At 56.4% G+C, this 25982-nt stretch overlaps 2 protein-coding genes across 3 annotated transcripts; both read right to left on the bottom strand.

The window, feature by feature from the left end:
* Window positions 1–234: 234 nt before the first annotated feature.
* APLP1 (amyloid beta precursor like protein 1) lies at window positions 235–10720 on the bottom strand. Of its 2 annotated transcripts, XM_055146534.1 has the most exons (16): window positions 10459–10719; window positions 9332–9475; window positions 7642–7774; window positions 7397–7509; window positions 7061–7194; window positions 6753–6943; window positions 5992–6122; window positions 5731–5805; window positions 4801–4959; window positions 4585–4713; window positions 3293–3392; window positions 1841–1948; window positions 1365–1435; window positions 1080–1142; window positions 799–942; window positions 235–700 (listed from the first exon to the last, which is right to left on the bottom strand). In XM_055146534.1, exons 1-16 carry the CDS (start codon window positions 10600–10602, stop codon window positions 602–604), a joined length of 1938 nt encoding a protein of 645 aa, XP_055002509.1. In that variant the 5' UTR covers window positions 10603–10719; the 3' UTR covers window positions 235–601. The 2 variants fall into 2 exon arrangements, with proteins under 2 accessions (XP_055002509.1, XP_055002510.1); XM_055146535.1 differs by lacking the exon at window positions 1080–1142 and having other exon boundaries at window positions 10459–10720.
* A 1002-nt stretch (window positions 10721–11722) lies between these two features.
* KIRREL2 (kirre like nephrin family adhesion molecule 2) lies at window positions 11723–23234 on the bottom strand. The gene is made up of 15 exons (XM_055146532.1): window positions 22293–23234; window positions 21972–22118; window positions 21129–21278; window positions 20806–20966; window positions 20128–20278; window positions 19774–19879; window positions 19552–19700; window positions 19144–19271; window positions 18926–19058; window positions 18657–18757; window positions 18270–18489; window positions 17525–17629; window positions 17119–17225; window positions 16114–16176; window positions 11723–14034 (listed from the first exon to the last, which is right to left on the bottom strand). The coding sequence occupies exons 1-15, from the start codon at window positions 22342–22344 to the stop codon at window positions 13579–13581; spliced, it is 2229 nt and encodes a 742-aa protein (XP_055002507.1). The 5' UTR covers window positions 22345–23234; the 3' UTR covers window positions 11723–13578.
* Between the last annotated feature and the right edge of the window lie 2748 nt (window positions 23235–25982).

The following is a 25982-nucleotide window of genomic DNA, read 5'->3' as shown; positions in this document are numbered from 1 at the left end:
CAGGCTAAAGACTGGGCGATGGGACAAACGATTTAGGAATCCCAGACTCTCTGGGCGCGGCGGCCCGTTCAGCACCACGGAAAGCTCCGCGCCGGCTGAGCCAATAGCGGCCCTTCCCTCAGGCCCCGCCCAAGCGGAAAGATCCCTCAGGCGACCAGAGGCGTTGAGAGCAGCGGCAGGGCTCAAGTCCAGCTAGGCACCACCGCTGCTTCCCAAGCACAGACACAGGCTGGCCCCGGTGGGGAAAAAGACTTTATTGGGATGTTAGTGGGAGACAGGTGGGAGAGTGAGTTCCAGGGAACAACAGACACTGGGACCCAGCTGGCGATCACCTTGAAGAACAATAAATTAATTTACAAAATAAATTAAAGACAGGAGAAGGTCCAAGCGGGGAGGCAGCTGGGAGTACCTGGAGATTCTTTTAGGGATGACATTTGGAAGTGGAACGGGGGAAATCAGAGTTTTCAGCCCCCTCACAAAGGGTGTGAAATGAAACTTTTTGGAGTCCCCTTCCCCCCCGCTAGGAACTGGGGTTCTGGGGTTGCAGGAAGAGAGAAGGTCTGGGCTCAGCGGAAGGGACCCGAGTGGGGGCGGCGGAGGCTCAGGGTCGTTCCTCCAGGAAGCGGTAGGTGGGGTTCTCATAGCCGTGACGCTGCAGTTCCCGGAGCTGCTGTTCCTCCAGGGTGAGCATGGGGTCCACCTGTGACGGGGGCAGGGTGAGCCGGGCGCACCTGGGCGAGCAGCCTCTCCGCACCTCGCCTCCGGGGCTGCTCCCCACCAGGTTTTGGCGCCGCTCACCTCCACCACCCCGTGGCTGATGGTCCCATACGGCTTCTTCCTCCGCAAGAGCAGCAGGGAGAGGACAATCAGGGAGCCCCCGCCCGCGCCCATGATCAGCAGCCCCGACACAGCCTCTCGGGACACTCCTGTCCCCGCGGGTGCCTGCAGGGAGACCACAGGGGACAAGGAGTCATTTTGTGGCTGGAGCCCACCGGGGCCTGAAGTGGCTTTGTGAGTCACGCCCTAGCCGCTGACCTCTGACCTCTCCCCCTAGGGACCCAGAATGCTCCTCCTCTTACCAGCTCATCTCTCTGAATCTCCGATGAGTGGAAAGGAAAACCCCTTGGAACAGACACATTCACCTGGGGAAGCAGGAGGTGTCAGGGACCCAACGGTCTGGGCCCCGGCCTCCCCTTCCCCTGGGGCCCAGCACCTTCCTTGCTGAGGGACTGAAGAAGTCCGTGTGCTCAGTCCCCTCTCCCCTCACACACCAGGAAATCCAGGCCCCAGCCCTGTCCTCCGCGCACCCAGCCGTCCAGCCCCCTCCTGTCTCCCTGAGTCGCCCACAGCCCTGAGGGGCTCACCTTTCGCTCGTACTGCTCCAGCGGGGACAGCTTCTCTTTCTCAGGAGAGGCAGCCTCTTGTTCCGTGGACCCTGCCCCCCCGCCAAGTCCCATCTCATTCCTCAAAGTCTAGACTGGTGCAACCCAAGGAGGGAGTTCACCGGGGCACCAGACTCCATCCCAGAAGTTTGGGGTACCCGGTGCATGGGCCCTGGGGGTTCGTGGCTGGGGCCTGCTCGGTGAGACTCACCTTTTGGAAGGGCCACAGGGGGACTCTGCTGGTGAGGTCGGTGGGGCAATGAAGAAAGGAGGGCGTGGGAGAAAGGGGCCGAGGGAGAAGGACCAAGCCGTGACAGAGGCCTCCCTCACCTTCATTCCGTGGCAGCCTCTCCCCCTCACTCTGCTGGCTAAGGTGCCCCAGAACTTGGAAGGATTAGAATTGGAGTTGGGGCCTTTCTCCCCCGGAGTCTGAGGTTGACAGGCTCAGGGTCACTCACCGTCCTTGGGCTCCACAGGCTGTGGCCCCCCCTTGTCCTCACTGCTGCCCGCTGGGCCTGGCGCTTCCAAGTCACTGGGGCCCAGGTGCTCGGAGCGGAGAAGCTCCTCTGAGGGGAACGGGAGTCGAGGTTATGGACTCACGGACTCCACAAAACACAAATGGGTGACTGGGTGGCGCCCTGCCAGGAAGGTAGGTGGGGACAGCCAAAAGTGTGATGTGGGGGAGTAAGGGCTGCAGGAGGTGCCGCTGGCAGGGAGGAAGGTGAGGGTTTTGAGAGAACAGCCTCCGGGGAGGGAGGGGAAAGGAGGTTGCCCTACAGGCCTGAGGGCTGCCGTGGGTTACAATTTCTCTGTCACAAAATAGTCATTATAGCGGCTGGAGCGATAGCACAGCGGGTAGGGCGTTTGCCTTGCACGCGGCCGACCCGGGTTCTAATCCCAGCATCCCATATGGTCCCCTGAGCACCGCCAGGGGTAATTCCTGAGTGAAGAGCCAGGAGTAACCCCTGTGCATCGCTGGGTGTGACCCAAAAACAAACAAAAAAAATATTCATTATAATAGGACCTAGTTCTTTACCCACCTAGGTCTGGTCTTAGAAATGCTGCTGAGAGGCTGGAGTGATAGCACAGCGGGCAGGGCGTTTGCCTTGCACGCGGCTGACTCGGGTTCGATTCCCAGCATCCCATATGGTCCCCCAGCACTGCCAGGAGTAATTCCTGAGTGCAGAGCCAGGAGCAACCCCTGTGCATCCCCGGGTGTGACCCCCCAAAAAATACTGCTGATAAAACAAAAAAGAAACCAAAAAAAGCACAATTTCTCCATCACTTCCCTTTCGTGCACTTGGTTTTCCATACACTGCGGGCCCCAGGTGGAACAAGGCCCAGCAGCTTCTACTTTCATACTGTGGCCATGTAAGAAGTCCTGCCAGAGAGAGCGTGGACGTGCACAGGCTCCCAGATATGTGTGGCCGGGAGCCCACCTGGAAGGTGGGACTTCCTGCCAGGCCAGAGTCCCAGCTCCTTGCTCAGCTGCAGCCACTGCAGGTGCGTGCTGACTACTGGCACGACCAAGAGAAGCAGCACCCAGAAGCACAGACTAACACAAGAATCCATCTAGAGTCTTTCAGACCAGATGGTAAAATGATGAGCTATGGAAATGATCAGGACCGGAGGGAAAGTACAGCGGGTAGCGGAATTGCAGTCAACCCAGGTTCAATCCTCAGTACCTCAGAGTGTCCCCTGAGCCCCACCAGGAGTGATTCCTGAGCACAGAACCAGGAGTGTTTCCCAAGTACCACTGGGTCTAACGCCCCCTCCCCCGCAACAAAGAAAGTGTTTAAATTAAGCCATTGAGCTCTGGAATTACACAGGAATAGCTGAATAAAATGAAAAGGTAAGTCAAAGGTTGGGGGTCAGATCTGGGACGGGAATCAGTGGTCACAGATACTCACGGATCTGGGGTCGCAGTTCTTGAGCCAGATGAGGGTTCTGGTCAAGGAGTCCCAGGCTCTGATTCATCCTTTCCTCGATTATTCGCAGATGAGTCTGTACCTGCAAAGAAGAGCATATGAAGCATGAACTGGTCAGTGTAGGCTAGAGATGGGTAAACTGAGGCAGCCCAAAGCTCAACAGGATCCAAGGAAAAGTTGCATAGATCATATTCAGGAAGTAGCGTGCAGGGGTCAGGAATTGGGCCATCAGAGGAAGGAAACTGGAGAAGTAGCAGAGACAAGAGGAAAGGGAAAAGATATAAGAAGGCAGGAAGTAAGAGGGGGAGGAAGGAAGGTAAAAGGAAAAGGAGTAGGTGCTGAAAAAGTGGGACATGGAGGCAGGGTGAACCCAGCAGACCAGGCAGGAAGGAGAGGGGAGCAGGGTGGAAGGAACAGACAGTAGGGTCTGGGGAAACTAAAGCAAGATTGGGGGGGGGGCTTCAGGGAAGGAGGTAGGATTGGAGGGTCCTGCAGAAACGATGTGGCAAGGTGCTTGCTCAGGTCATGATAGAACCCATAAGGTTTCTGGGTTCTGAGGTTCTAGTTTATGAGGCTGACCTGGGTTCTATCTCTGACATCCCATATGGTTCCCTGAGCACCTCCAGGAGTAACTTCTGAGTGCAGAACTAGGAGTAACCCCTGAGCATCACGGAGTGTTGCATCCCTCCCTCCCCCTAAAATAAAGATGTGGCTCACGGGCAAGACAAGACTTGGAGTTCAAGAACATGAAATGGACACTGGTGAAGGGACGGGTGTTTGAGCATTGTATAACTGAGACTTAAACCTGAAAGCTTTGTAACTTTCCACATGGTGAATTAATAAAAGAAAAAAAAAAAGAACATGAAATGGAATAGTTAAGGACAAAAAGTAGTTAGAATCTAGGGATATAGAAGGGGTGGGGCGTGTGTATATGTGTGTGTGCGGGGGGGGGGAGGGAGGGGGATGTCCAGGGAAAACAAGTTAAGAAGAGCTGAATGCCAGGAACAGGATTCAAGACACAGGGGACTCTGGGAAAGAACCTTGGAATACAAGGGCCAGGCAGAGGATGGCCAAAGGCACGGTGTGTGTGTGTGTGTGAGGGGCAGGGGAGCGGAGGCAGACAGTGTTTCCGGCTTAGGAACTAGGTAAGGATGCTAGGGACTGGAGAGAGTCCTGGGGTACAGAAAGGGACTTCAGGAACTAGGAGAAGGTGTAGGGGACAAAGGAGTGTGTGATGGATGACAGGGCACTGGTTGCTGGAAAAAGCCAGGCACCTGGAAGCGCATCTGCTGGGCCTTCTCGGGATCCACGGTAGCCACGTGCTGGTAGTGGCGCAGCGTGTGCCGCTGCTCCTTCTGCTCCACGCGCAGGTAGCGCCGCAGGGCCAGCAGGACCCGCTCTGCCTGTGGACAGAACAAAGGCCGCTCAGGCCTGCCCCCGCCCTCTGCCCTCTGCCCTCTGCCCTGTGGGCCCCTCTCGGCCCCCCACACCTGAGGTGGGTCCCCCTGCAGAGCTGCCAGGAAGCTTTCCAAGGCAGCGCGCCGCTGGTCGTTGATGAGTGCGATGACTCTCGAGGCGTGGGTCTCCACAAGGCGCTGTCGCTCACTGGACACCTGCTCCTCCAGGGTCTGCAGAATGGACTGGAAGTGCTGGCGAGAAGACGGGTACAGAGGTGGGAAGGGTGAAGGGGGGGGAGGGAACCAGGGTGGGGGGTGTGGTATCCAAAGAGGCAGGGGGCAAAGGGCATGGATCTGGGTGGGACCAATCAGAGGGGGTGGGGCTACAGGGCCAGCTAGTGTGGGGGTTGGACAAGGCCTACTGGGAACCAATCAGAGCGCAGCCTGGACTGAGTGGCCCAATCGAGGAGAACTAGCCTGCATTAAGCTGAAAGTGACCAAGTATTATGGATTAAGTAGGGCTTAGGCCAGGCAGGGCCACACGGAGACAGAGCCTGCTGAAGTGAGACCAGGGGTGGGAGCAAGAGTTGGGGACTAGGGCTAACCTGAGAACCTACATGGGGTAGGGCTGCATCATCGTGAGTTTGAGAGGTGGGATGAGAGTTCCAGAGGCCTACCAAGGAGGGATTGAGTAAAAGTAAGGTTAGAGGATCAGGGCCAAGTCAGGCTGTGGGTTGTGAGGCCTCTAACTGCAGGTGCCAGCTTGGGAGAGAGCTGCAGAACCGGCCTTCAGAGCTCAGGATCAAATTAAGGCAGCAAAATGGGACCCATCCGAGAAGGACAGTATTATAGGAGAGCTACCATAGGAGCCTATATAAGGGAGCACCAAGCAGGGCGGAGGCAAATGCAGGGGTGGGGCTAGGAGAGTTCTAGGAAGCAGGAAGGTGTGAGGCAGGCTGGGACTGGTTGTGCCCCTGCTACTGAACCCCCCCACCATAAAGCACCTGCGGGAGCTTGTCCTACCTCGTTCAGGGCCTGTCTGTCGGCTTTAGGCAGGTTCTTAGACTGGTTGTCCGCCATGGCCCACTCACGCATCACCTGGGGACAGGGGACATTAGGATCCTAGAGTCTGTCCACAGTCCCCCTCCAAAACCTCAGGTCGGGGAGTGGAGGGGAGCTTGGGGAGGCTTTGGAAGTAGCTGGTTCGATGTGTCCTTGAAGAGTTTCCTGGTATTTAAGGGGGATCAGTGTTAAGGGGAATCCTGGGGCCTCCGGTATCATTACCTCATTAATCTGGCGCATCCGACGCTCCTCCAGATCCATCTTGGCCCGAAGGAACCCCTCGTGCTCACTGATTTCCCCAGGCATGCCGAAGTATACATCCACCCCATCTGTGGGCCTCGGGGTCGGAGTCACTGAGAGGCCAGAAATCAGAGGATTAGCCAGAAACTATCTCCAGGAATCACTTTTTTTTTGTTGTTTGTTTTGCAGGGGTAGGTGGGGAGCACACAAAGCAATGATCAGAGATTACTCCTTGCTCTGTGCTCAGGGATCACTCCTGGCTTTGTGCTCAGGCACCATATTTGGTGCCGGATCAAAGTTAGCTACATATGGGTTAGCCACACGCAAGGCAAGCACTTTAACCTCTGTAGTATCCCTTTAACCGCTAACACAGAGGTTAAAGATCTGTGTCTCCTAAGGCACTCTGGAGACAGTCTTTTAGCAGCTGTAGTGAGAGCTGCTGCTTGGCATTATGGAAGATGTAGTTCCAGAGGAGGCCTGTTTTGCAGAGCTCAGAAATCCGTAACACTCCTCTCAGCTTCCCCCAAACAGTCCTTAGGACCTATCAAATGTCCCTTCCACTTCCAGATAGTCCCAAACCACCCTCACCTTTTGTCTTCTTCATAGGCCAACCCTTTTATCTTGATCTCACCTAGGGTGACAGCCCTCCTTTCCGTCCCCCATTCTGCCTCTCTCTGATAGATCCTTACCACAGAAACTTCCCTCCAGGGTCCAGGGGGCTTGGGGTTCAGAGACATCCTTACCTTTGCTGACCCCCGCAGGTGTGTGGGAGCTGGAGCTCGTGGGGGAGACTTTTTCCTCCTCCTCTTCCTCTTCAGCCTCTGGGGGCTCCACAAAGTAGTCATCAACTGGCTGTAGGAAGGATTCCTCCTCTTCCTCCTCCTGACCCCCCTCTACTCTGCCCCCGGGGGGCCAGGAGCGAGTCGAAGGGTCCCTGAAGGAGCAGATGGCAGAAGGGGATAAGAAGCCAAGCCCGGGCCCCACGCCCACAACTTCCACCTCCTGCCTCAGAAGCAACAGGCCAGGTAGAGCAGGGTTCGCCCCCACTTACCCAACTGCGGCCCCAGACGGGTCGGAGGTCACGGGAGGGGGGCAGCACACGTACTCCACGCCGCGGAAGCGATCCGTGCCGCAGGGTAGAAGCATGCCCGAGCCGTGCAGGATGAGGCCCTGGGAGCTGCAGGCCTGCGGAAGGAAGGGCTCAGGGGCCAGGACTGTGGCTGGAGAGGGTGGAGGGGGAGACAGATGCCAGGGGTCTGGGGGCTGCTGGGCTTCCGGCCTGGAGTCTTGCTCCTCTCCCAGGAGTGAGAGGAAGCCGAGGGTCCTGACTCATGAGTTCAGGAGTGAGAAGGGTGTTAGGGGAGGGAAGTGGGCTCCCAGTCCTGACCTCCTGCGCCTCCTGGTGCCTCTTGGTCGAACTCTCGCACTGGTCCATGCGCTCCTGGTACAGGAAGCGGCAGCCTTCGGGAACCAGCAGGGCTTCACTCACGAACTCACCCGCTGCGGAATGAGAAACAGCCTCACTCTGTACCCAAGCAACAAGTGCCCTGATGCTGGCCAGACGTGGAGGCCCAGAACCTCGCCCTTCGGAGACCACCCTGCTCCCAGCCCCTCCCTGAGCCCGGGACTTACGTAGGCAGCGGAAAGTCACAACCTGGTGGTGGTGATGGGCACAATGGCCACTCTGTGCATCCCCACACCACTGTTCCATAGAGATGGCCTGAGTCGCCTGTTCCACACGGGCCACCTGCAGTTCCGGGTACATCTAGGGCACAGGGTAGGGGCCATCAATCCTCTGTCCCATCAGTGCCACCTACATTTCTCTACTGGTCAGGTCCCTTTCCAGGCCTCAAGTGTGCCTGAGGACCTAGTCTCTGAGGCTCTGCCCTCCCTCCCCCCCATAGGACCAGCCATTTTAGGCCACGCCTCTTTGCCAGTAGAGTGTCTTTTTTTTTTCTTCTTCTTCTTGGGTCACACCTGGCGATACACAGGGGTTACTCCTGGGGGACCATATGGGATGCTGGGAATCAAACCCGAGTCGGCCAAGTGCAAGGCAAATGCCTTAGCCACTAAATGATATGCTATCACTCCAGCCCCGTGTCTTTTTTTTTTTTAATTGAATCATCTTGAGATACAGTTACAAAGTTGGATTTCAGTCATACAATGTTCCACACCTGTGCCTTCAGGAGACTGTATTTCCCACCACCAGTGATCTCCTTTCCCCATCTACCTCTATGGCAGGCGCTCTCTCTCTCTCTCGCTCTCTCTCTCCCCCTCACTCTCTCCCCCCCCCCTCTCTCCCTCCCTCCTTTTGGGCATTATGGTTTTCAATACAAGTTCAAAGGTTATTGTGTATATCCTTCTACCTACTTTTAGCACTCAGTCTTATCCAGTGATCATTTCCAACTATCACTGTCATAGTGCTCCCTTCTCTATCCTAATTGCTCTTTCCCGGGGGCCCCCTGCTCACCACTATTTGTGGCAAGCTTCCAACTCTGGGCCAGTCTTCCTGGCCCTTGTTTCTACTGTCCTTGGGTAATAGTCTCAATTTTTACATCCCACAAATGAGTGCAATTATTCTATGAATGTGCCAGTAGGTGTCTTGTCCAAAGTTCCTCTAATCTCAGAGGCTCAATGCATCTAATCTCTCCTAATCACCTGACTCAAATGCCTTCTCAGTCTCTGCTCTGCTGGACCTGACCTCGCAGTAAGCATTTGGCCTTCAGAGTAGCTCTGTCTTTTCCTAGCCCCATGCCCAGCCTCGCACCTCTCTCCCCAAGCTCCCCCTTTCTCTGGCTAGCAGGACAAAGGCATTTGCCTGTGCCCCAGCTCTCCTTTGGCCATGCCCACCCACAGCTCAACTCCTGAATCGGCCACACTAACAGCTAAACTCTTCACTGGGCACTTTCTTTAGTTGGTCTTTGTGCAGTTGATTCTCCCCCCATCCTGGCCTAGTTTCTCAAGCCAGGTCCTGCCCTGTCCCAACTGCAGCTCTTTGTTAGCTGCACCCCATTGCCTCTCCTGCCCTTGTAGAGACCTCGTGCTTCTAGCATGATCCTGGGTCGTGCTTCCTTTTTTTTTTGATGGGGGGGGGGCACATATCTGGTGATGCTCAGGGCTTACTCCTGGCTCTGCACTAGGGGAATTACTCCCGTGGTGCTCAGGGGACTACATGGAATGCCAAGGATCAAACCCTGATCCGCCATGTGCAAGGCAAGTACCCCACGCGCTGCACTATCTCTCCAGCCCTCTGGGCTGCGCCTGTTACACTGCCAGTATCTCTGGGCCCATCCTGAACCCACTTTTCCGAGGACCCGCCCACCTGTCTGCAGTACTCCAGCACGCGCTGCGGGTCGTGGAGACAGCCCCGTGAGAGCTGCGGGTCAGGCTCCCAGCGGCCGGTGCGCAGGTCCCGGTGAAGGGTCAGATGTCCACACATTCCAGCCACCTGGGCCGACCCTGGAGCCTGCAGGTGGAGGACGAGGGGGTGAGTGAGGGCCCTGGGGCAGGAGGGTTTCTCGCTTCTTTCTTCTTTCCTCCTTAGAACCCAGAGAGCTCAGAATCCCTGTATCACTACCCCCCCCCGCCTCCCCCCCCCCGCCATTAAGCACCGAGCACCCACTCGCCTCTGCGGTGGTACGGTTCCCCGGGAAACAGCTCCCACCGGGTGGGAGCGTCCTAGCTCTCCCGTTGCTATGGTGACCCGGGTCCCTCGGGATTCTCGCGGCCTCGTTGCCGCGGAGACAGGCTCCGCCCCCACCCGGGCGCAGCCTCGCCGGAGATCGAAGGGGTTAAATTGGAATCGCGGGGGAGGCGGCCAGAACCCCTGGCGTCCGGGCCCCTCCTCCCTCCATCCTTAGCTCAGGCTCCCATTCCCGGGTGCAAAGGCAGCCAGGCCTGGCTTGAGGGCCCCGCCAGCCTGAGCACCAAGTCCTCCAGGGATGAACAGCTACACCTTCGGCCGGGGCAGGGGTGGAAGGGTGGCCGGAGGCCTGGATTTCAGGGTCCTGCGAAGCTGCAGGGACCTTCGAATGGGTCCAGAAGGATGCGGGGGTGGGCGGGGTGGGGGGTTGGATTCTTGGACCTACGCGCCTTGCTGCACCGTCCGGTGGGTCCTCTGTTCAGGTGGTCAGGGGTTGGGGCTGAGGCTGAGTCACCCATGTTGAGGGGGTCTGGGGCAGGGGCGGGCGCGCACTTCTGGCATCCAAGGCCCTGGAAGAGCCCGTGCCTATCTATGGTAGGCGCAGGAGGGGGCGGGATGACAGGTGATGGGGGAGCTGGGGCCCCTGAACTCTTGGGTTCATCGATGCCTACTGCGTTTCGGGGCGCCTGGGGACCGGCCATCTGGCTGCAAAGACGGCGCTTTCTGCTCTGGACAGGTCCGCGTTGGGTCCATAGACCCGGTCGCGCCCCTTCCCCCACCCCCCCCAGGACCGGGCCGGGCCTCACCTCGGCCGCGCCGGGGCTCCCACCGGCCGGGCTCCCGACGGCGAGCTGCGCGCGCAACAGCAGCAATAGTGGCAGCAACAGCGGCAGCGGCGGCAGGCCCCGGCGGCCACCCGGACCGCGGGCGGCGGGGCTGGCGGGCCCCATGTCCCGACCCTCGCGCTCTCACGTCCCCTGCGCTCCCGCCCGGCCCCGGCGGTGACAGGAGCTCCCAGCACCACCGCCGCCGCCGCCGCCGCCGCCTCCTGCCGCCGCCGCCCCCGGGCTGCGCCGGCGCCGCCGGCCCCGCCCCGCGCCGGCTCCGCCTTCCTCGCCCGGACAATAGCGTTGGCAGCTCTGCGCAGACCCGAGCAGCTCGGGCATCCCGGGGGGAGCTTGCACCACGCTCGCCCCCTCGAGGCTCCCGGCGTCCAGCCCACGCAGGCGCCTGCTCTGGGGTCTGGGGCGTTCTGAGTCCTCTCTGGGGACCCTCAGCCCCACCAGCTTTTTTCTTTTTTTGCTAGGACCCAGACAACCACAAATCAGCTTTCTCCTTTTCCAGCAATACCGGTTTTGGAGATCATTCCCCCCCCCCCCCCACTTCTCTCTGTCTCTCTCTGACTGTCTGTCTCTGTCTCTGTCTCTCTCTCTCGTTTCAGGAATGCAGGTGTCCAATATCTCCCCTTCAAGAAGACAGCCCCCCCCCCCCCCCCGCCGTGCCCTTCCCCATCAGATCTGGAGTGGCGAGCTGAATACTAAGCCCCAAGCTCTTCTTCCCCAAGTGTCCCTGGCATCTGACTTTAATCCTGATCTCAAGGATCCATGGATCTGATCTCTCCCAGATTCTTTCTTTAAGAAGGAGCAGTTAACTGATGGGGCCGGAGTGATAGTACAGCGGGTAGGGCATTTGCCTTGCACGTGGCTGACCTAAGTTCAATGATCATCTCCAGCATCCCATCCAGTCCCTCAAGCATCACGGCAGGGTCAGGAGAAACCCCTGAGCATTGTCAGGTATGGTTACCCTCCCCCTACACACGCAAAAAAAGGGAGCAGTTGGTTACCCAGCACTTCATCCATCTTTACCTGGTTGGTCAATACCTCTGCACAAGTGACTGGACATTCATGGGTGCCCTAAGGATTAGGGTGCCTCCATCTTTCCACTCCTTGATCTCCTTCTCTGCCCCCCCTGAGGAGCTCACTGTTTCCTCAACTGTCAGGAGATGGATCTGAGGTTGGGGGTCCCATGCATACACTCCTGACCACGTAGACATATAGTAAAAAGGCCAGAGATGGCACAGGGGTTGGAGAATGCCTTGCATGCAGCTGGCCCATTTGGTCCCCTGCACCGGGTGGTCTCTGTTAGGGTCCGATATCCAAAAGATCACAGAAAGCAAAGAGCTTTGTAGTATAAAGTTTTATTCGGCACAAGTCAAGCAAGCATTGAGTTCAGAAAGCCGACCGGTCAGGGCCGTCCCCTGAGTAGGAGAGCGCCCTGCTCCTTTGTTCTCACACCCTTTTTATCCCTCATTCCTGCAAGTTGCCCGATCTTGGTGGTCTCACTAACTTCCTGGTGACCTTTTACTTGATTCGCCACCTCCAGCTAGTTTGTGCTGGGCAAGTGCCATGTCAAACTCCTATTGGTTCTTACCATCTGGGGGTTCATGTCTCATCTCTTTCTGGGGACTGGCGGACCTCAGGTTCCCACATCCTGCTGTGCGTCAGGGTTTCTAGCTAACTCTGTAATCCTGAGATATGCCTCAAGGCCATGGTCATGGCTGTACAAATTTTCCTCTAAGCAAGCTTTGGGTACAGAATGACTACTACTTAAAAATGGTGGTCCTTGTGCTATGCTGAATAATACCTATTTTTTTCTGGCAGTTGTGAGGAAAGCCCCACGGTCTCCAGAATATCTGCTGGGGCTGCCCTGGAGGTCCCTGTCCCCGCCCCCCTGCCACCAAGGCGACCTGGGTAATCTCCACACCCTAGGGCCCAGGCAGTAATGCCTCCTTAGAGTCCCATATTGAACCACCATCTGATTGACAGAATTCCTGGGAAGGATCCCAGATTCCCTGAGCACTACTTGGGAGCATCTCCCTGAAGAAGAGGCTGAAGGCCTAAACTGGAAGCCTGAGCCTGAGGGGTGGTGCATGGTTGGGCTCCTACAGCCATTCACAGCTCAGGAAAGAGGAAGGGCCTCAGAGCAGGCTTCAGGGATTCCTTCCTTGATAGAGTAACCCTAGGAGAATCCCGAAAACACTCCATTTTTTCAACATTATTTAAAATTAAACATAAATATTCTCACCCTGAGATTCTCCCCACTCCTACTGCCTGTCTCGTACTCACGCCTTGGGTCCAATTCCTTCAGGCAGATTGAAGGAATCAAGTTGGTGAGCATCTCAGGTTCCAAGGGAGTGAACAGACCTGAAAGCACTGCCACTGGGAAAGCAAAGTGCCCCTCTGAGAGAGCCAGGAGACCTCCTGTTTGGCCTTATCTGAGTCTTTCCTATGTTAACTTTCTTCTCAATGAATGTGGTCATCTTGGATTACTGCCTTCAGCTGGGAAGATAGATTTGCATGTGGGAGGCGCAGTTTTTATCCCTGGTCAACCTATGGTCTCCTGACCACCAGTGGGAACTTCTGAGCACCATGCAGGGAGTAGCCCCTGAGCACTGTCTGATGTGCCCCCCCAAAGAAAAATAGAGAAAGGAAGGAAGAGAAAGAAAGAAGGAAAGAGAGAAGGAAGGGAGGAAGGAAGGAAGGAAGGAAGGAAGGAAGGAAGGAAGGAAGGAAGGAAGGAAGGAAGGAAGGAAGGAAGGAAGGAAGGAAATTTCTTCTTTTAGTGTCTGGAAACACTTTTGGTGTCTGAAAAACCCCACCCCCAAAGCACCTTCACCCCTTGTCTTCATTCCTCTGCAAAGGGCTCACTGTCCATCTTAAATCTCATACACATGGAACAGGTAGGCATGGAGGGGCCACCTTATTTATGCCCATCTCACCCTTTGGCTGAGATGACCCAGATTATTGTAATCATCTTTCCCTCCCTCTCAGCAATGTTCAAATTTGGAGGAGTAAGGTCATCAACTCGTGGTTCCTTAGAAATCAGGACAATCCATAGTGGCTGAAATTCTTCAGTTGGAGGGATTGTCACACGTGAGTCTGGAGACGAGAGTGACCCGGCGTGGGAAAGACTGCATACGGGCAACAGGGAGGCCCCGGGCTCAGATCTGGGAGGCCAAAGGATGTGGGTTTGATGTAGTTGATGAAAGCTTGAGGCTGAGGCCGGGGGAGAGTGAGAGAGCCTGCTGGATCTCTGTACGGCCTACACTGGGGCACCAGCCGGGATGTGGTAAGATAGCTGGTCCGGTCTCGGTAGGGTCTGCACGGGGGGATGGGACTGTGTGTGGGAAGATAGTTTGTGTCCCCTCTGTGCTGTCTTTGCAGGAGGTCCATGGCAAGATGCGGGCTGAAGTCATGGTAGGTAGGGGTTCCTGGAGGTCCTGAGGGGTTGGGAGATGGCAGGAAATTTCCTTCTCCAGATGCTTCACCCAGGCTTGGGCTCACACTGACGCCTCGAACCTTGTAATAACCATTGGTTGGGTCCTGGAGGGGTAAATGGGATTTGTGAGGGTGTGGGTCATTGAAGGAAAGATGCTGGGGGACCAGAGTGATAGTACAGCAGTTAGGGTGGTTGCCAGGCACACGGCCAACCTGCATTCTATTCCCAGCATCCCATATGGTCCCCTGAGCCAATCAGAAGCGATCCCTGAGTTCAGAGCCAGGAGTAAGCCCTGAGCACAGCCAAATATAGCCAAAAAATAAATATGAAAAAAAAGATGATAGGATCTAAAGACCTAGAGTCACAGTTCTTTGAGAGTAAGGCATAAAGCAAAGAAGCAATTACCAGTAACTTAAAATACTGGTTCCCCTTAATATTTTCCTAATCATATCAGAGAACACATAAAATCTAAAAAAGCACTAGTCAAAGCAGGAATACCACGATACCCAGCCCGTACAAAGCAGTTTCCAGGGAAGAAACTTGTTGGGTCACTACTGTGGCTCATTGCCTCTAGAAAGGCTGTCACAGAACAAATACTAGGCTGGAGAAATAGTACAGTGGGGAAGGCTCTTGCTTTGCATGAAGCTGACCCAGGTTCAATCCCTGGCACCCAATATGGTGCCTTGAACCTGCCAGAAATGATCAAGGAGTAAAACCTGAGCACCACTGGGTATGACTCTAAAACCAAAATCACAACAATAATGCTGAACAACATTTAAATTTTTTTCTTTCTTTTTTGGCTTTTTGGATCACACCCGGCAGTGCCCAGGGGCTATTCCTAGCTCTGCATTCAGTAAATATGTGATGCCAGGGATCGAACCTGGGTTGGCCACGTGCAAGGCAAAAACCCTACCTGCTGTACTATTGCTCCAGCCCCCTTAGAATGTTTTCTTTTTGCCTTCTGTGGTCAAAGCAAAAATCCTCTTTAGATTTCTTTTGGTTTGCGAGAACAAATCATAATGTAGGTCTTTCATAAGAGCACATGGAAACAGTCAATGACTAGGGAATTCCTACAACAGGTCAGTGAGGAGGTGGTGGGGTAGGAGAGGTAGAAGGAACAAGAGAGACTGAGACCAAAACATTCATTCAACATCCCAGGAGCCTTGAGGCTTTGATTTGGTGTCAGATCCTGAGCTGTGACTGCAGAGGTCTGGGAGGACCAGGCCCCTGGCTCTTTTCTCATGAAGATCCAGGCCGAGGGGTATAAAAGGCAAATCACCTGAGTCAAAGTCAGTCTAAAGACATCAGGGCTAGATGGAGAAAGCCTGGCACTGAGTGGTAGAAACCCAGGAAAATTTGAGAGGGCTTGATGGGAAAGCACAGGAAGAATGCCTGGGGCTGCTTGGGGACAGCCAGGCAGAGGGGACATGGATGTGGTCAGTGAAACACAGACAGGATGTTTCTGTAAGGAGGGAGGCATGGGCTTTCTGGAACAAGGAATGTCTGTACTAAGATCAGAGGAGGGATGGAGGGGAAGAGGTAGAGAAGGGGAGAAAGGAGGCCAAGAGACCAGCATGTGCTCGGTGCAGAAGACAGAGAAGGCCTCTGGTTTGGGGACTGGGGTGGTGTGGGACTATCCTGAAATGGATAAAGGTTTAGACAGAAGTGAGGTCTGTGTGGGACCCGGTAGGTGGAAGGGGCCTGGGAAAGTCAGCCGGACAGACACATCCAGGAGGCCTAAAGGGACAAGGAAGGTGCAAACTGAGTGATCCCGCTCCGGACCAAGGACAGAGGCCACAGATGGGAGCTGTGTGGGCAGTCAACAGATACACAAATGGAAACTGTGGATGGGATGTGATGGCCTGGTGGCAGGAAAAAGGAGGTGGCAGGGTCCCAGCATTTTTTTTTTTTTTTGCTTTATTTTGGGATCACACCCGGCAATGCACAGGGGTTATTCCTGGCTCTGCACTCAGAAATTACCCCTGGCAGTGCTCAGGGGACCATATGGGATGCTGGGAATCGAACCCGGGTCGGCCGCGTGCAAGGCAAACGCCCTACCCGCTGTGCTATCACTCCAGCCCCCAGGTCCCAGCTTTAAGGGTAGCAGAACAGAAAAGGAGGAAAGGAAATGGAGCAAGAGTTGGAGACGCAGAGAAGAGAGCCCCCTGGTTCCCAATACTCACCTTATTCTCCAGAGTCCCCTTCTCCAGGACCAGGTCACTGTGGTCTGTGTGCATGGGGGTCCCCTGGGGGAGATTCTCAGTGAGAGAAAGTGGTCAGAAGACCCTCCTGCTCTAGTGCCAGATACTGAGATGGAGAGTGGACCCGGGGGACATTTGGGTCTGGGGTAACTCTTGGAAAGTGTGCTGGTACTGCGAGTATGTACTGGGGTTACATTTGGGTTTTTTGTTTGTTTGTGTTTTAGTGTTTGGGCTACATCCAGCTATACTCAGGACTTACTCCTGGCTCTGTGCTCATGGATCACTCCTGGCAGAGTGACCATATGTGGTTCTGGGGATGGGATTTGGGTTGCATTCATGCGATGCAATTGGCTTCACTCATTGCACTATGGCTCCAGCCCCTGGTTTGTTTGTTTTCAGGGTGTGTTTAGGGGCACACCTGGCAATGCTTGGGAGCTAGTCCAACTTTCTTTTCTAGGGGGACTATGCAGTGCCATCCATCAAAATGGGATCAGTCACATTCAAGGCAAATACCTTAACTCCTGAACTCTCTCTCCAGCCCTGGGTTAACTTTGGTGGAGTTTTTATGTTTTTTTTTTTCTTTTTGGGTCACACCTGGCAATGTACAGGGGTTACTCCTGGCTTTGTCTTAGGAATTACTCCTGGCAGTGCTCGGGGGACCATATGAGATGCTGGCAATCGAACCCGGGTGGGCCATGTGCAAGGCAAACGCCCTACCTGCTGTACTATCGCTCCAGCCCCTGGTGGAATTATTTTCTTTGTTGGTCGGTTGGTTTTTGGGCCACACCCAACAGTGCTCAGGGATTACACCTGGTTCTGCGCTAAGAGACCATTCCTGGAGGTACCTGGGGGACCATGTAATTTCAGGGATTGACCCTGGGCCAGCTACATGCAAGTCAAGTGCCTTCCCACTGTACTGTCTCTCCAGCCCTCTGGGTTACACTTTGGTTCTGGAGGTACATTGGGTCTGAGACCCCATGATCCTACCTGCTCTCCACTGTTGCCCATCGTCTCCTCCTCTTCCTGGTCCCTCGAACTGGAGGCATCGCTGCTGCCTGGGATTTGCACCAGGTTCTTTTGCTTTGAGAAAGAGGCTGAGGCCAAGGATGGGGGCGGGGGGCATGGTGCGGGGGAGGGAAAGGGCAGAGGTAAGTGATGAGCAGGATCATAGTTGGGCGAGACCCAGAAGCAGCAAGAGAGAGGGCTAGGGTGGATCATGTAGGGTGGCTGGAGAACCCAGCCTTGAACGGCAAGGAATATGTCCCTGAGAAGATCGAACTGGGGCTCCAGATAGGAATCAGGACCTAAAGAGGAGTCCAGCTCTGTGCTGGGTAGAGAGGGGCCCCAGGGCCCGATTCCAAAGCAGGGCTGAGGGTGGGGCTCAGGCACTGACCTTTGCCTTGGCGACAGAAGCAGAGGCACAAGCCAATGATGGTCATAAGGAGGGCCATGGCCGCGGCCACTCCTCCAGCCACGATCTGCAGAGAGGGCACCGGGGCTGCAGGGAGAAGAGAGGTGTCCTGGGGAGACCGAGCAGGAAACTGCGGAGGAACTGCGGGTAGGGGTTCAGGACTCATGCTGGAAACCTCTAGATTCGAAAATAGGCACCCTTGGGGATCCTTAAGGCTTATCATCCTTTAGCTTGAGATCCCCTGAGTTCACAGGCTTATGAAATTTGGGGTGACACAGATTGAAACTCCTTGGCTCAAGGGAATCTTTTCTGGGGAACACACCCAGCAGTGCTCAGGAGTTACTCCTGGCTGTGCTCAAGGGTCCACTGGTGGACTCAGTGGACTGTATGGGGTGCTGGGGATCAGACCTGGGTCAGCGCATGCAAGATAAGCACCCTATCCGCTGTAATATTGTTCCAGCTTACTCCAGGGAATATTAAAGTTTCAGAGGGTCTTTGACCTTGCCATCCCCCATATTTCAGGGTCCCTTTCTCTGGAACCTCTAAGTGTAGGACTCTCTCGGGGTGGGTAGGATTCTGTCCTTGGAGGGAATTGATTATTTTGGGATCACAGGAGTCAAGGAATTCGTAATTTTGAGGTTCCCAAGGTTTGGAGTCTTTGGCTGGGAATGGCAGTTTAGGGGGGATGGAATTTGAGATTCAGGGGCCTGCAGCCCAGTGGTCTCACCTCTACCCTCCAGGCTGACCCAGGCGCCTCCTTCTCCTAGCCGGTTCCGGGCAGTGCAGTTGAAGCCTTGCTTAAAGTCGGATTCTCGAGTGTGGGAAATGTGGAGCACAGAGATCAGGCCGGGGCTCCGTTCTCCACTGCCCTCGGGGGCCGGGAATGTCTCCACCAGGAACCGGCCCTGTGACCCCGCAGCCAGGAAGCCATCGTCCCAAGACCAGACCTGGGGTGGGATGGGGGGAGGGCACAAATGAGGAAGATCAGAGGGTAGGGAGGCGGCTGGCAGGGTACTGAGGAAGTCAGAGGAGGACACAGCAGTTTAAAGGTTCGGGATGATAGGTTGGGGGCCACGACGGGTCGTGATGGGGGGTGGGGTGGACAATTCCTTACCACGGCTTCTGGGAGGGGGGAGGCGAAGACTAGACACTGGAGGCGCGCGGGACCCATCAGGAAGGCGGGTGCGGAACTCAGAGCAGTCACAACGGGGGGAGCTGGTTTGGAGATGGTGGACCCATCAGAGCGGCTCCGCGCTCCCGGGAGTCCACTCTCGACGGCGGGGGCGGGGCGCGGCGCGCCGTTCTGCCCATCTTCTTCGCGAGTCCACGCCCACCCCACTAGACCACGCCCCCTCGGTGGCCTCGGGCGCGCCGCGTTCTCACCATTCACGGTCAGCCTGATCTCCGCGGTGCCTCCCCCGCGGCCCGAGAGCCCAGGCTCGGCCCTGCACACGTAGTCGCCTGCATCTTCGGCCTTCACCGACGGAATAAGCAGCGTGGGCCCGGACGCCAGCACCTGGGACGGGGGAGGGGCGTCAGGGTCTGGACTCGGCGGGGCGCCGGGGAACACCGCCCATCCCCGGTCACAACTCTGGCTTCACCTGCACGCCCCCGCGCCGGGTCCAGGTCACTCGCGGGAGCGGGTTCCCGCGCCAGGCACAGCTGAAGGAGGCGTCTCCCCCCACGTCTACGGACACGGGTTCCGGCTTTGCCTGCAGAATCGGCCCGACTGCAGGCAAGGCAAGAGAGGTCACATGGCCCCGGAGCGACGCAACTTCGGACACGGGATCAGCCACCCTGCATACCCTCCTCCCCCCTACCCGTCCCGCCTCTGCTCCATGTTGGCACTGACCCACCTCCGCCGAACCCTGCCTGCACCCCATGCTCGACCCCCCCTCCTCCCGCTTAGGTTGCAGCCATGCGGCGCCCCAGACCAATCCCCCACCCCGGCCACTGCACTGCCGCTTCGGCCCCGCCCACGGCCCGCCCACGGCCCCGCCCCTGCTCACATTGTACGTTCAGCGCGGTGCTGCGGTTAGCGCTACCCACGGCGTTGCTGACCTCGCAGGACACCGGCTGGGTCAGGAAGGAGGCGTCCGCCACTACCTCCAAAATTGACCCGCGGGCCCCGAGCACCGGGGAGCTCCCCTTTGCCCACCTGCAGAGGAGGGGGAGCTGTTAATGTTATCACCTCCGCGGTCCCTAACCCCCTGCAGTGCCTCGGTCCTCACCTGTAGCCAGTGACCGGAGGCTGGGCGGTGGCCTGGCACCGGAAGGTGACTTTCTCTCCTTCATGCACAGTCTGTGGTTCTGCAGATAGCGTCACCACTGGTGGGTCTGCGGAGGTAGGCCAGTGGTCAGCACAAAGACTTGTAACCCCTCCGTGGCTGACCTAGGAGTTCAATTCCAAGCCCCTTGTACCCCAGGAATCTGGGTCTCCACTCTCTTCTTCCTTTTGGGTCAGGAGTCCAGGCCTCTAGCTCCCAGTCCGTCAGGGGCTCCAGGTCTATACTCCCCTCGTTCCTCATACCCTGGAGTCAAGACCGCTCTTTCCTCAGGGACCTCAAATGTCCAACCACACTCACACTGCAAGCTCAGGGTGACAGCTGTGTCCTTCCCGGAGGGTAGGGCCTGGTTCCGGGCACGGCAAACCAAAGTGGCTCCATCATCCTGGCTGGAAGGGGTCAAGTACAAGATGCTCTCCACTAAGCCAGTGCTCTCTTCCTCCAGTTGAATCTGGGGGTTAAGAATAATAACACTAGCCTGAGAGATTGTATGAGAGGGTAGGGCGCCTGCCTTGCAAGCAGCTGACCCTGTCACCCCATATGGTCCCCTGAGTATTGCTAAAAGTGGTTCTGTAGTAAGCCCTGAGCACCACTGGGTTTGGCTCAAAAAAGAAATAAGTAGATAAATACAATATCGATTACATCCATCCCTTATAATGCTTATTTGATATATGGCTTTCTTCTAGGAATTTATAAATATCACATAATTTAATCCTTCAAATCACCTTATGGGTGCATATTACCCATTGCACAGATAAGGAAACTGAGGAACTGAGAAGTTAAGTCACTTCATCAAGCTTAAATCCTGAGCCAGTATTTGAAACTGGGTAATCCAGTCGGAGGGTCTGTACCTTTAATTGCTAATTGGGTCCCACCCCTTAAATTCCTGCACTCTTCTGTCTATAAACCTGTGGCCTGAGTTGACCCCCCCAACTCTCCCCGAACGGGCAACGGTTGACAAAGGGACTTGGACCTGACCTGGCGGAAGGTGGCCCCATCCAGTCGGACCCCGTCTCGGAACCAGAGCAGCTCAGGAAAGGGGTGAGCATCTCCACGGCTCCGACAGGTCAGATTTGCAGGAACCCCAACAACCAGAGACACAGTGGGACCACCCAGTACCTGGGGGGGCTCTGGGGGCACTGTGGAGGACAGATCAGGAGTTAGAGTTGAATGAATCCTCAACCCAGAGACCCTGATCTTCCCAGCTCTGGCCAGCCACTCCTCTGGATGCCCCCAAATCCCTGCCTCCCCCCTAGCACTGGTTGTCCCCATGGGCCCCCCTGGGCCAAGAAGGTCCTCACCCAGTACATGTAGCTGGGCCGGTCTGGAGCGGAGGCCTGCCTGTGAAGCCTGACATTCATACGTGGCTTGGTCCTCTAGCTCCACCGGTCTAATGTGGAGGTCATGCTGGCCACTGGCTCCACTCCCTGATATCCAGTACCGAGGCCACCCTGGAGTCAGGGAAGAAACAATCACACCACCATTCTGGCTTCCTGACCCCAGGGTCCCCATGCCCAGATGTCCAACAATAATGAAGACATTTCCCCAAACAGATGCTGCATCAGAGACTCCTCCCAAGTCCAAGTGACTGCACTCTTGGAAATGACAGAGCACAAAAAGCCCGGGGAGTCAAAGTAGGGGCTGGAGAGATAATACAGTGGCTAGGACGCTTGCCTTGCTTATGGCTGACCAAGTTTTATCCCTGGCACCACCTAGGGTCCCCTGAGCAGAGAACCAGGAGGGAGCCCTGAACACGGCCAGGTGTGGCTCCCAAATGAAAGATTTAAAAAGAAAAGGAAAAAAGAGATTAGACACTACTTCTGGAATGAGGGGTGTGGCTATCCCTGGGGAAGGGACTGGGAGGAGGGGGAACCAACAGGTTAGTACTCTGGGGACCCAGTGGTTACAGAATGCCTATTTTAAAATTGGTAAATCTTCCACTCATGTTTTAAGGGCTTCTCTGCAGTTATGATTAATTTGCAATAAGCATTAAAACCCCCACGCCCTATGGGTCACCCCAAAGAACCGAAAATGCTGGAATTCCCAAATTGGTTTCCTGAATTTGAAAGCCTCCAATGGAAACTTTAGTTACAGCTCAAGCCCCTTCCCCCCAGCCTACGCCCTGGAGAAGAAAACAGGCTCACCCGGCAGGTCTCTTTGGCCCCCTAGAGCCAGCCCATCCTTAGTCCACTGAACCAGCCCCCTGTACTCGCTCAGGGCACAGGGGAGGCGCGCCTCGGACCCCAGCAGTACCACCAGATCCTCTGGCTGTTGCACGAAGTGTGGAGATCCTAGGAAAATGGGGTGGGGGGGCGCAGAGATGAGCTTTTCTTTCAGCTCCCAGGTATCGGTCCCACACCCCCTCCTCCCTCAGACTCGGAGAGCTAGCCCAGCGCCATGCACTCCGCAAAGCTGGTAAATAAACAATTCCCGGTATATATTGCCACCCCCTTCTTCCGTGGTACCTGCATTTCCTTCGAGGCAGAAGAGGAGGGTGAGGAGGACGCAGACTGGCATCCTGAGCGAGTCAGGCCCCAGATTCAGACTTGCACCAACTTCCTTGCCAGCGCCTTCCTTGGCGGGTACCTCTCTCCGCTTCGCACCCCAGTCCCTCTCGCTGGTCTGGGGCTGCTCGAGTCTGCCCAGCCGCGATCTCCGACGCTCAGAAACACTGGCGGGTGCGTGGGATCGGCCTCGGTGAGACCCCGGGAGGGCGGGAGCCCACTCGCCCCGCCCCCGCCCTCCCGCCCCCGGGAGCCCCGCCCCCTTCCATTGAGAAACTCCCGCGGCTGCGGCGCCGATGAATGGGACACGCTGCGCGGGGGTGCCCCAGCCTGGCTGGGGTCTGGGAACTTGAACACCTGGCCCGAAAGAGGGGGTCCAGGCTGAGCTGGACACCTGCACGCTAACACGGTTCCGGGGGGGCACAGGGAGCTTGGAGATGAGGTGGGGAGAGAGGCGAGGGCATGGAAGAAACTCGCTCAGCCCAGGTCCTGGAGGGAACGCGGAGTGGAAACAGAGCTATAACGGGAAGCCCTCGGGACCTCGCCAGTTTCCGCGCCCTGGGGAGGCGGGGCCCGTTGGTCTTCAGAGACTGCGGGTCAGAAAGAGGGCATGTGGGTAGCGGGCCAGCTAGGACCTTCCCCCAAGAAGAGGAAGAGGTTTCAGCTTTTCCCGCCCCAAAACGTCTCAAAAATAGCTCTCTTGGGGCGGGAGCAATAGAACAGCGGGTAGGATGTTTGCCTGGCTTGCGGCTGCTCAGGATTCCATCCTCAGCATCCCTGTGGCACCCCGACCCCCGCCAGGAGTGATTCCTGAGCTCAGAGCTAGGAATAAGCCCTGAGCATCGCCGAGTATGGCCCCAAGCCTACAAACAAACAAACAAACAAACAAACAAACAAACACCTTTCCCTCTTGCCACTCTACCACCACTTGCTACCACCACTGCAAAGCAAGGCTCATCCTATGATACAGCAACCCAGGCCCCCAGCCCCTCCTTTCCTGGACCCCCGAGGCCCTCGCCCCCCTCGGTGGTTGCCTGGAGACGGCGGAGCGGATGGCCAGGCTGGGAACCGCGCAGCTTGTGCTGGCGGCTGCGTGTCGCCCAGCTGCGGCGTTCCCACGCTGCGGGCAGAGTGCGCAGCGCAGCTGGCTGGGCAGGTGGGCGGACCCAGCGACGCCTGGGGGCGCGGGGGTGGGGGTGTTGCTCTGGGGGCTCGGGGGTCAGGGGGGGCTGCTCTGGGGGCCTGGGTTTTACATTCCTGAGCCCGGAAGGACTCAAAGTCCCTATTAGGTGCTCCCTAATTCCTCAGCTCAGATTTTTGCAGCCCTAAATGGCAGAGACCTGAAAATTCTCAGAATTCTAAGATTGGGGGTTCAGATCTTTGTAGATTAAGAAGCACTTAATGGCCTGAATTCTGAGTTTCTGAGGAGTTAGGAATCCAGCTAGGTTCTGCACGGGCAGCATGGTAGAATTGAGAGAGAATGACAGCGGGTGGGAAAATCTGATCTCAGCGTGAGTGGATTTAAACCAAATCCTTCCCTCATCCCCACCAGCCCAGGCGGTTTTGGAAACCAAGGAATGAATATCTGCACTGGGGCCTGGGGGGCGGGAGTGGGGAGTTGAGCAGGTTGGGAGGGAGGAGATCAGACCCAAAGATCCAGGAGATCTTTGGGTCTGAACTCCTGAGTCTGAGAGAATGGGTCCTGGGGGCCCACATATCTAGGTCCTGACTTTTATTGGGGGGGATCCAGGGCTGGAGTTCAGAGGAGGATGAATTGGGGCTCCGACTCCTGTGTCTGAGAGAGGAAGTCAGGTGGTGAAGCTGTTTTTCCAGACACCTGACCTGGTTCCCCTTCTCGGCCCTCTGGGGCTGCAGGCGTGGAAAGATGGGGAGCCGGAGATCCCTGGAGCCTTGGGAGGAGGAAAACAGCTACAGTGGAGGGTGGAAGGTTTGTGCTAATTAAAGCTCCCAGCGACTGACAGCTCTATGCCCTGATCCTGAGGGATACCATCTGGCAAGGGCTCCACTGGCAGAACGCACCCCCCCACCTGCCCCCCAGAAGGAGGAGTTGGGGAGCAGTCAGGAGAGGGACTGCAGAAGGAGGGCAAGGAGTCAGTAATGGGAGGGAGAGAAAGGCCTCAAGGGAGAGGCCGTGGGGGCTTGGGCCAGATGCCTCATCTGGTTCCTGGAGGAGGAGAATCACATAGAATTGGGGGTTGGGGGAAGTTCCAATTCCTGCAGGAGAGAAGCAGACAGAAGCTTATCCTGTGTGTGTGTGTGTGTGTGTGTGTGTGTGTGTGTGTGTGTGTGTGTGTATCCCTGCATGCACGCATGTATACACACTTGGGCAGCCATGCAGCCTAGAGTGAGTGATATGGTTCAAAGCCTTGGCCATCAGGGAGACTCAGAGCTGGAGAAACGAGAGGGAGGGGTGGATGAGAACTAACGGTGGCTGAGAGGTGGAGAAACAAGACAAAGAGGGGATGAGAACTAATATTTACTGTGCTCCTGTGTGCATGAGAGAGGGAGGGGGGAGAGACACCAATGAAGTCGGAAAACAGAAACAGGTGAAGACAAAGAAGGGGGCCCAGAGCAAATGGCCAGCTGGGGGCTGGAGAGATAGTGCAATGGACTGAGTGTGTGTTTTTGTATGCAGGAGGCCTGGGTTTGATTCCTGGCATGAAATGGTCCCCTAAGCACTGCTTAGAGTGACCCCGATCACAGTGTCAGGAGGATTTCCCCTGTGCACACTGGGTGTGGCTCCTTCCTCCACTCCCCCTGCAACAAACACAAATATTTGGGCCCAAGGATATGACACAGAGGGCTGAAGTGCCTGCTTTGCATATGGGATATCCAGGTTCGAGCCCTGATACCACAAGCACCTCCAGGAGGACCCTGAAGCACAGTGCTGGGAGTAGCCTTCCAGCACCACTGGGTGTGGCCCCAAAACTAGCCAATAAAGCAAACAAGGGCTCGGAGCCATAATACAGCAGGTAGGGCATTTGCCTTGCATATGGCTGGTTTTGATTCTCAGCATCCCATATTGTCCCCTGAGTACACTAGGAGTGATCCCTGAGTGCAGAGCCAGGAGTAACCCCTGAGCACTGCTAGGTGTGGCCCCCCAAAAGAAAAAAATTAAAACTGGCTGAGTTGGAATACTGCCTTTCACTCGCGCCCACTTTGACCATCCCTGTTCTGCACCTTTGACCTTCCCTGCACTCACAGGCATGCTCACATCCCTGCACGCACACATGCACATCCCCACTCACATGCACACATGTGCGCATGAACATACACATCCCCACATACTCCCACTATCCCAGCCTCCCACATGCCACATACTCCTCCTCACAGACCCCAATGTCACCAAGATCACAAATGAGGGGGTCCAAGGGAGGAAGGGAATTGTCAAGGCCATATACCAAGCCACCAAGGTCCTGGGAGGGAGTCCTACCCCCATTGAGTGAGGACTACCTGGACATGGCCTGCTCTCCCTTGTCAGTACCCGCCCCCCCCCACCCTACAGGACCTTGGGGGATCATGGGACTGGGGGAGGCACTGAGGAATGTGCCTGGCATGTGCTGACGGGGGACTTCACGCTCCAGCTGGGAGAGGAGGAGCCTGTGGGGCTGACACTTGGCGCAGCTGGTG

Source organism: Sorex araneus, chromosome 8, assembly GCF_027595985.1.
Source record: "Sorex araneus isolate mSorAra2 chromosome 8, mSorAra2.pri, whole genome shotgun sequence".
NCBI lineage: Eukaryota > Metazoa > Chordata > Mammalia > Eulipotyphla > Soricidae > Sorex > Sorex araneus.
The sequence above is the reverse complement of the archived record's forward strand: the minus strand, read 5'-3'. Positions and strand labels throughout refer to the sequence as shown.

Coding starts and splice junctions, on each gene's coding strand:
- APLP1 (XM_055146534.1), bottom strand. CDS start 10,602: ATGGGGCCCGCCAGCCCCGCCGCCCGCGGTCCGGGTGGCCGCCGGGGC. Junction 6,944..7,060: donor CCGTCTGGGGCCGCAGTTGG/GTAAGTGGGGGC, acceptor CTGCTCCTTCAG/GGACCCTTCGACTCGCTCCT. Junction 5,806..5,991: donor GGATGCGCCAGATTAATGAG/GTAATGATACCG, acceptor CCCTGTCCCCAG/GTGATGCGTGAGTGGGCCAT.
- KIRREL2 (XM_055146532.1), bottom strand. CDS start 22,344: ATGCCAGTCTGCGTCCTCCTCACCCTCCTCTTCTGCCTCGAAGGAAAT. Junction 22,119..22,292: donor CTGCCTCGAAGGAAATGCAG/GTACCACGGAAG, acceptor CCATTTTCCTAG/GATCTCCACACTTCGTGCAA. Junction 14,035..16,113: donor AGGGGACTCTGGAGAATAAG/GTGAGTATTGGG, acceptor TTACCCCTCCAG/GACCCAACCAATGGTTATTA.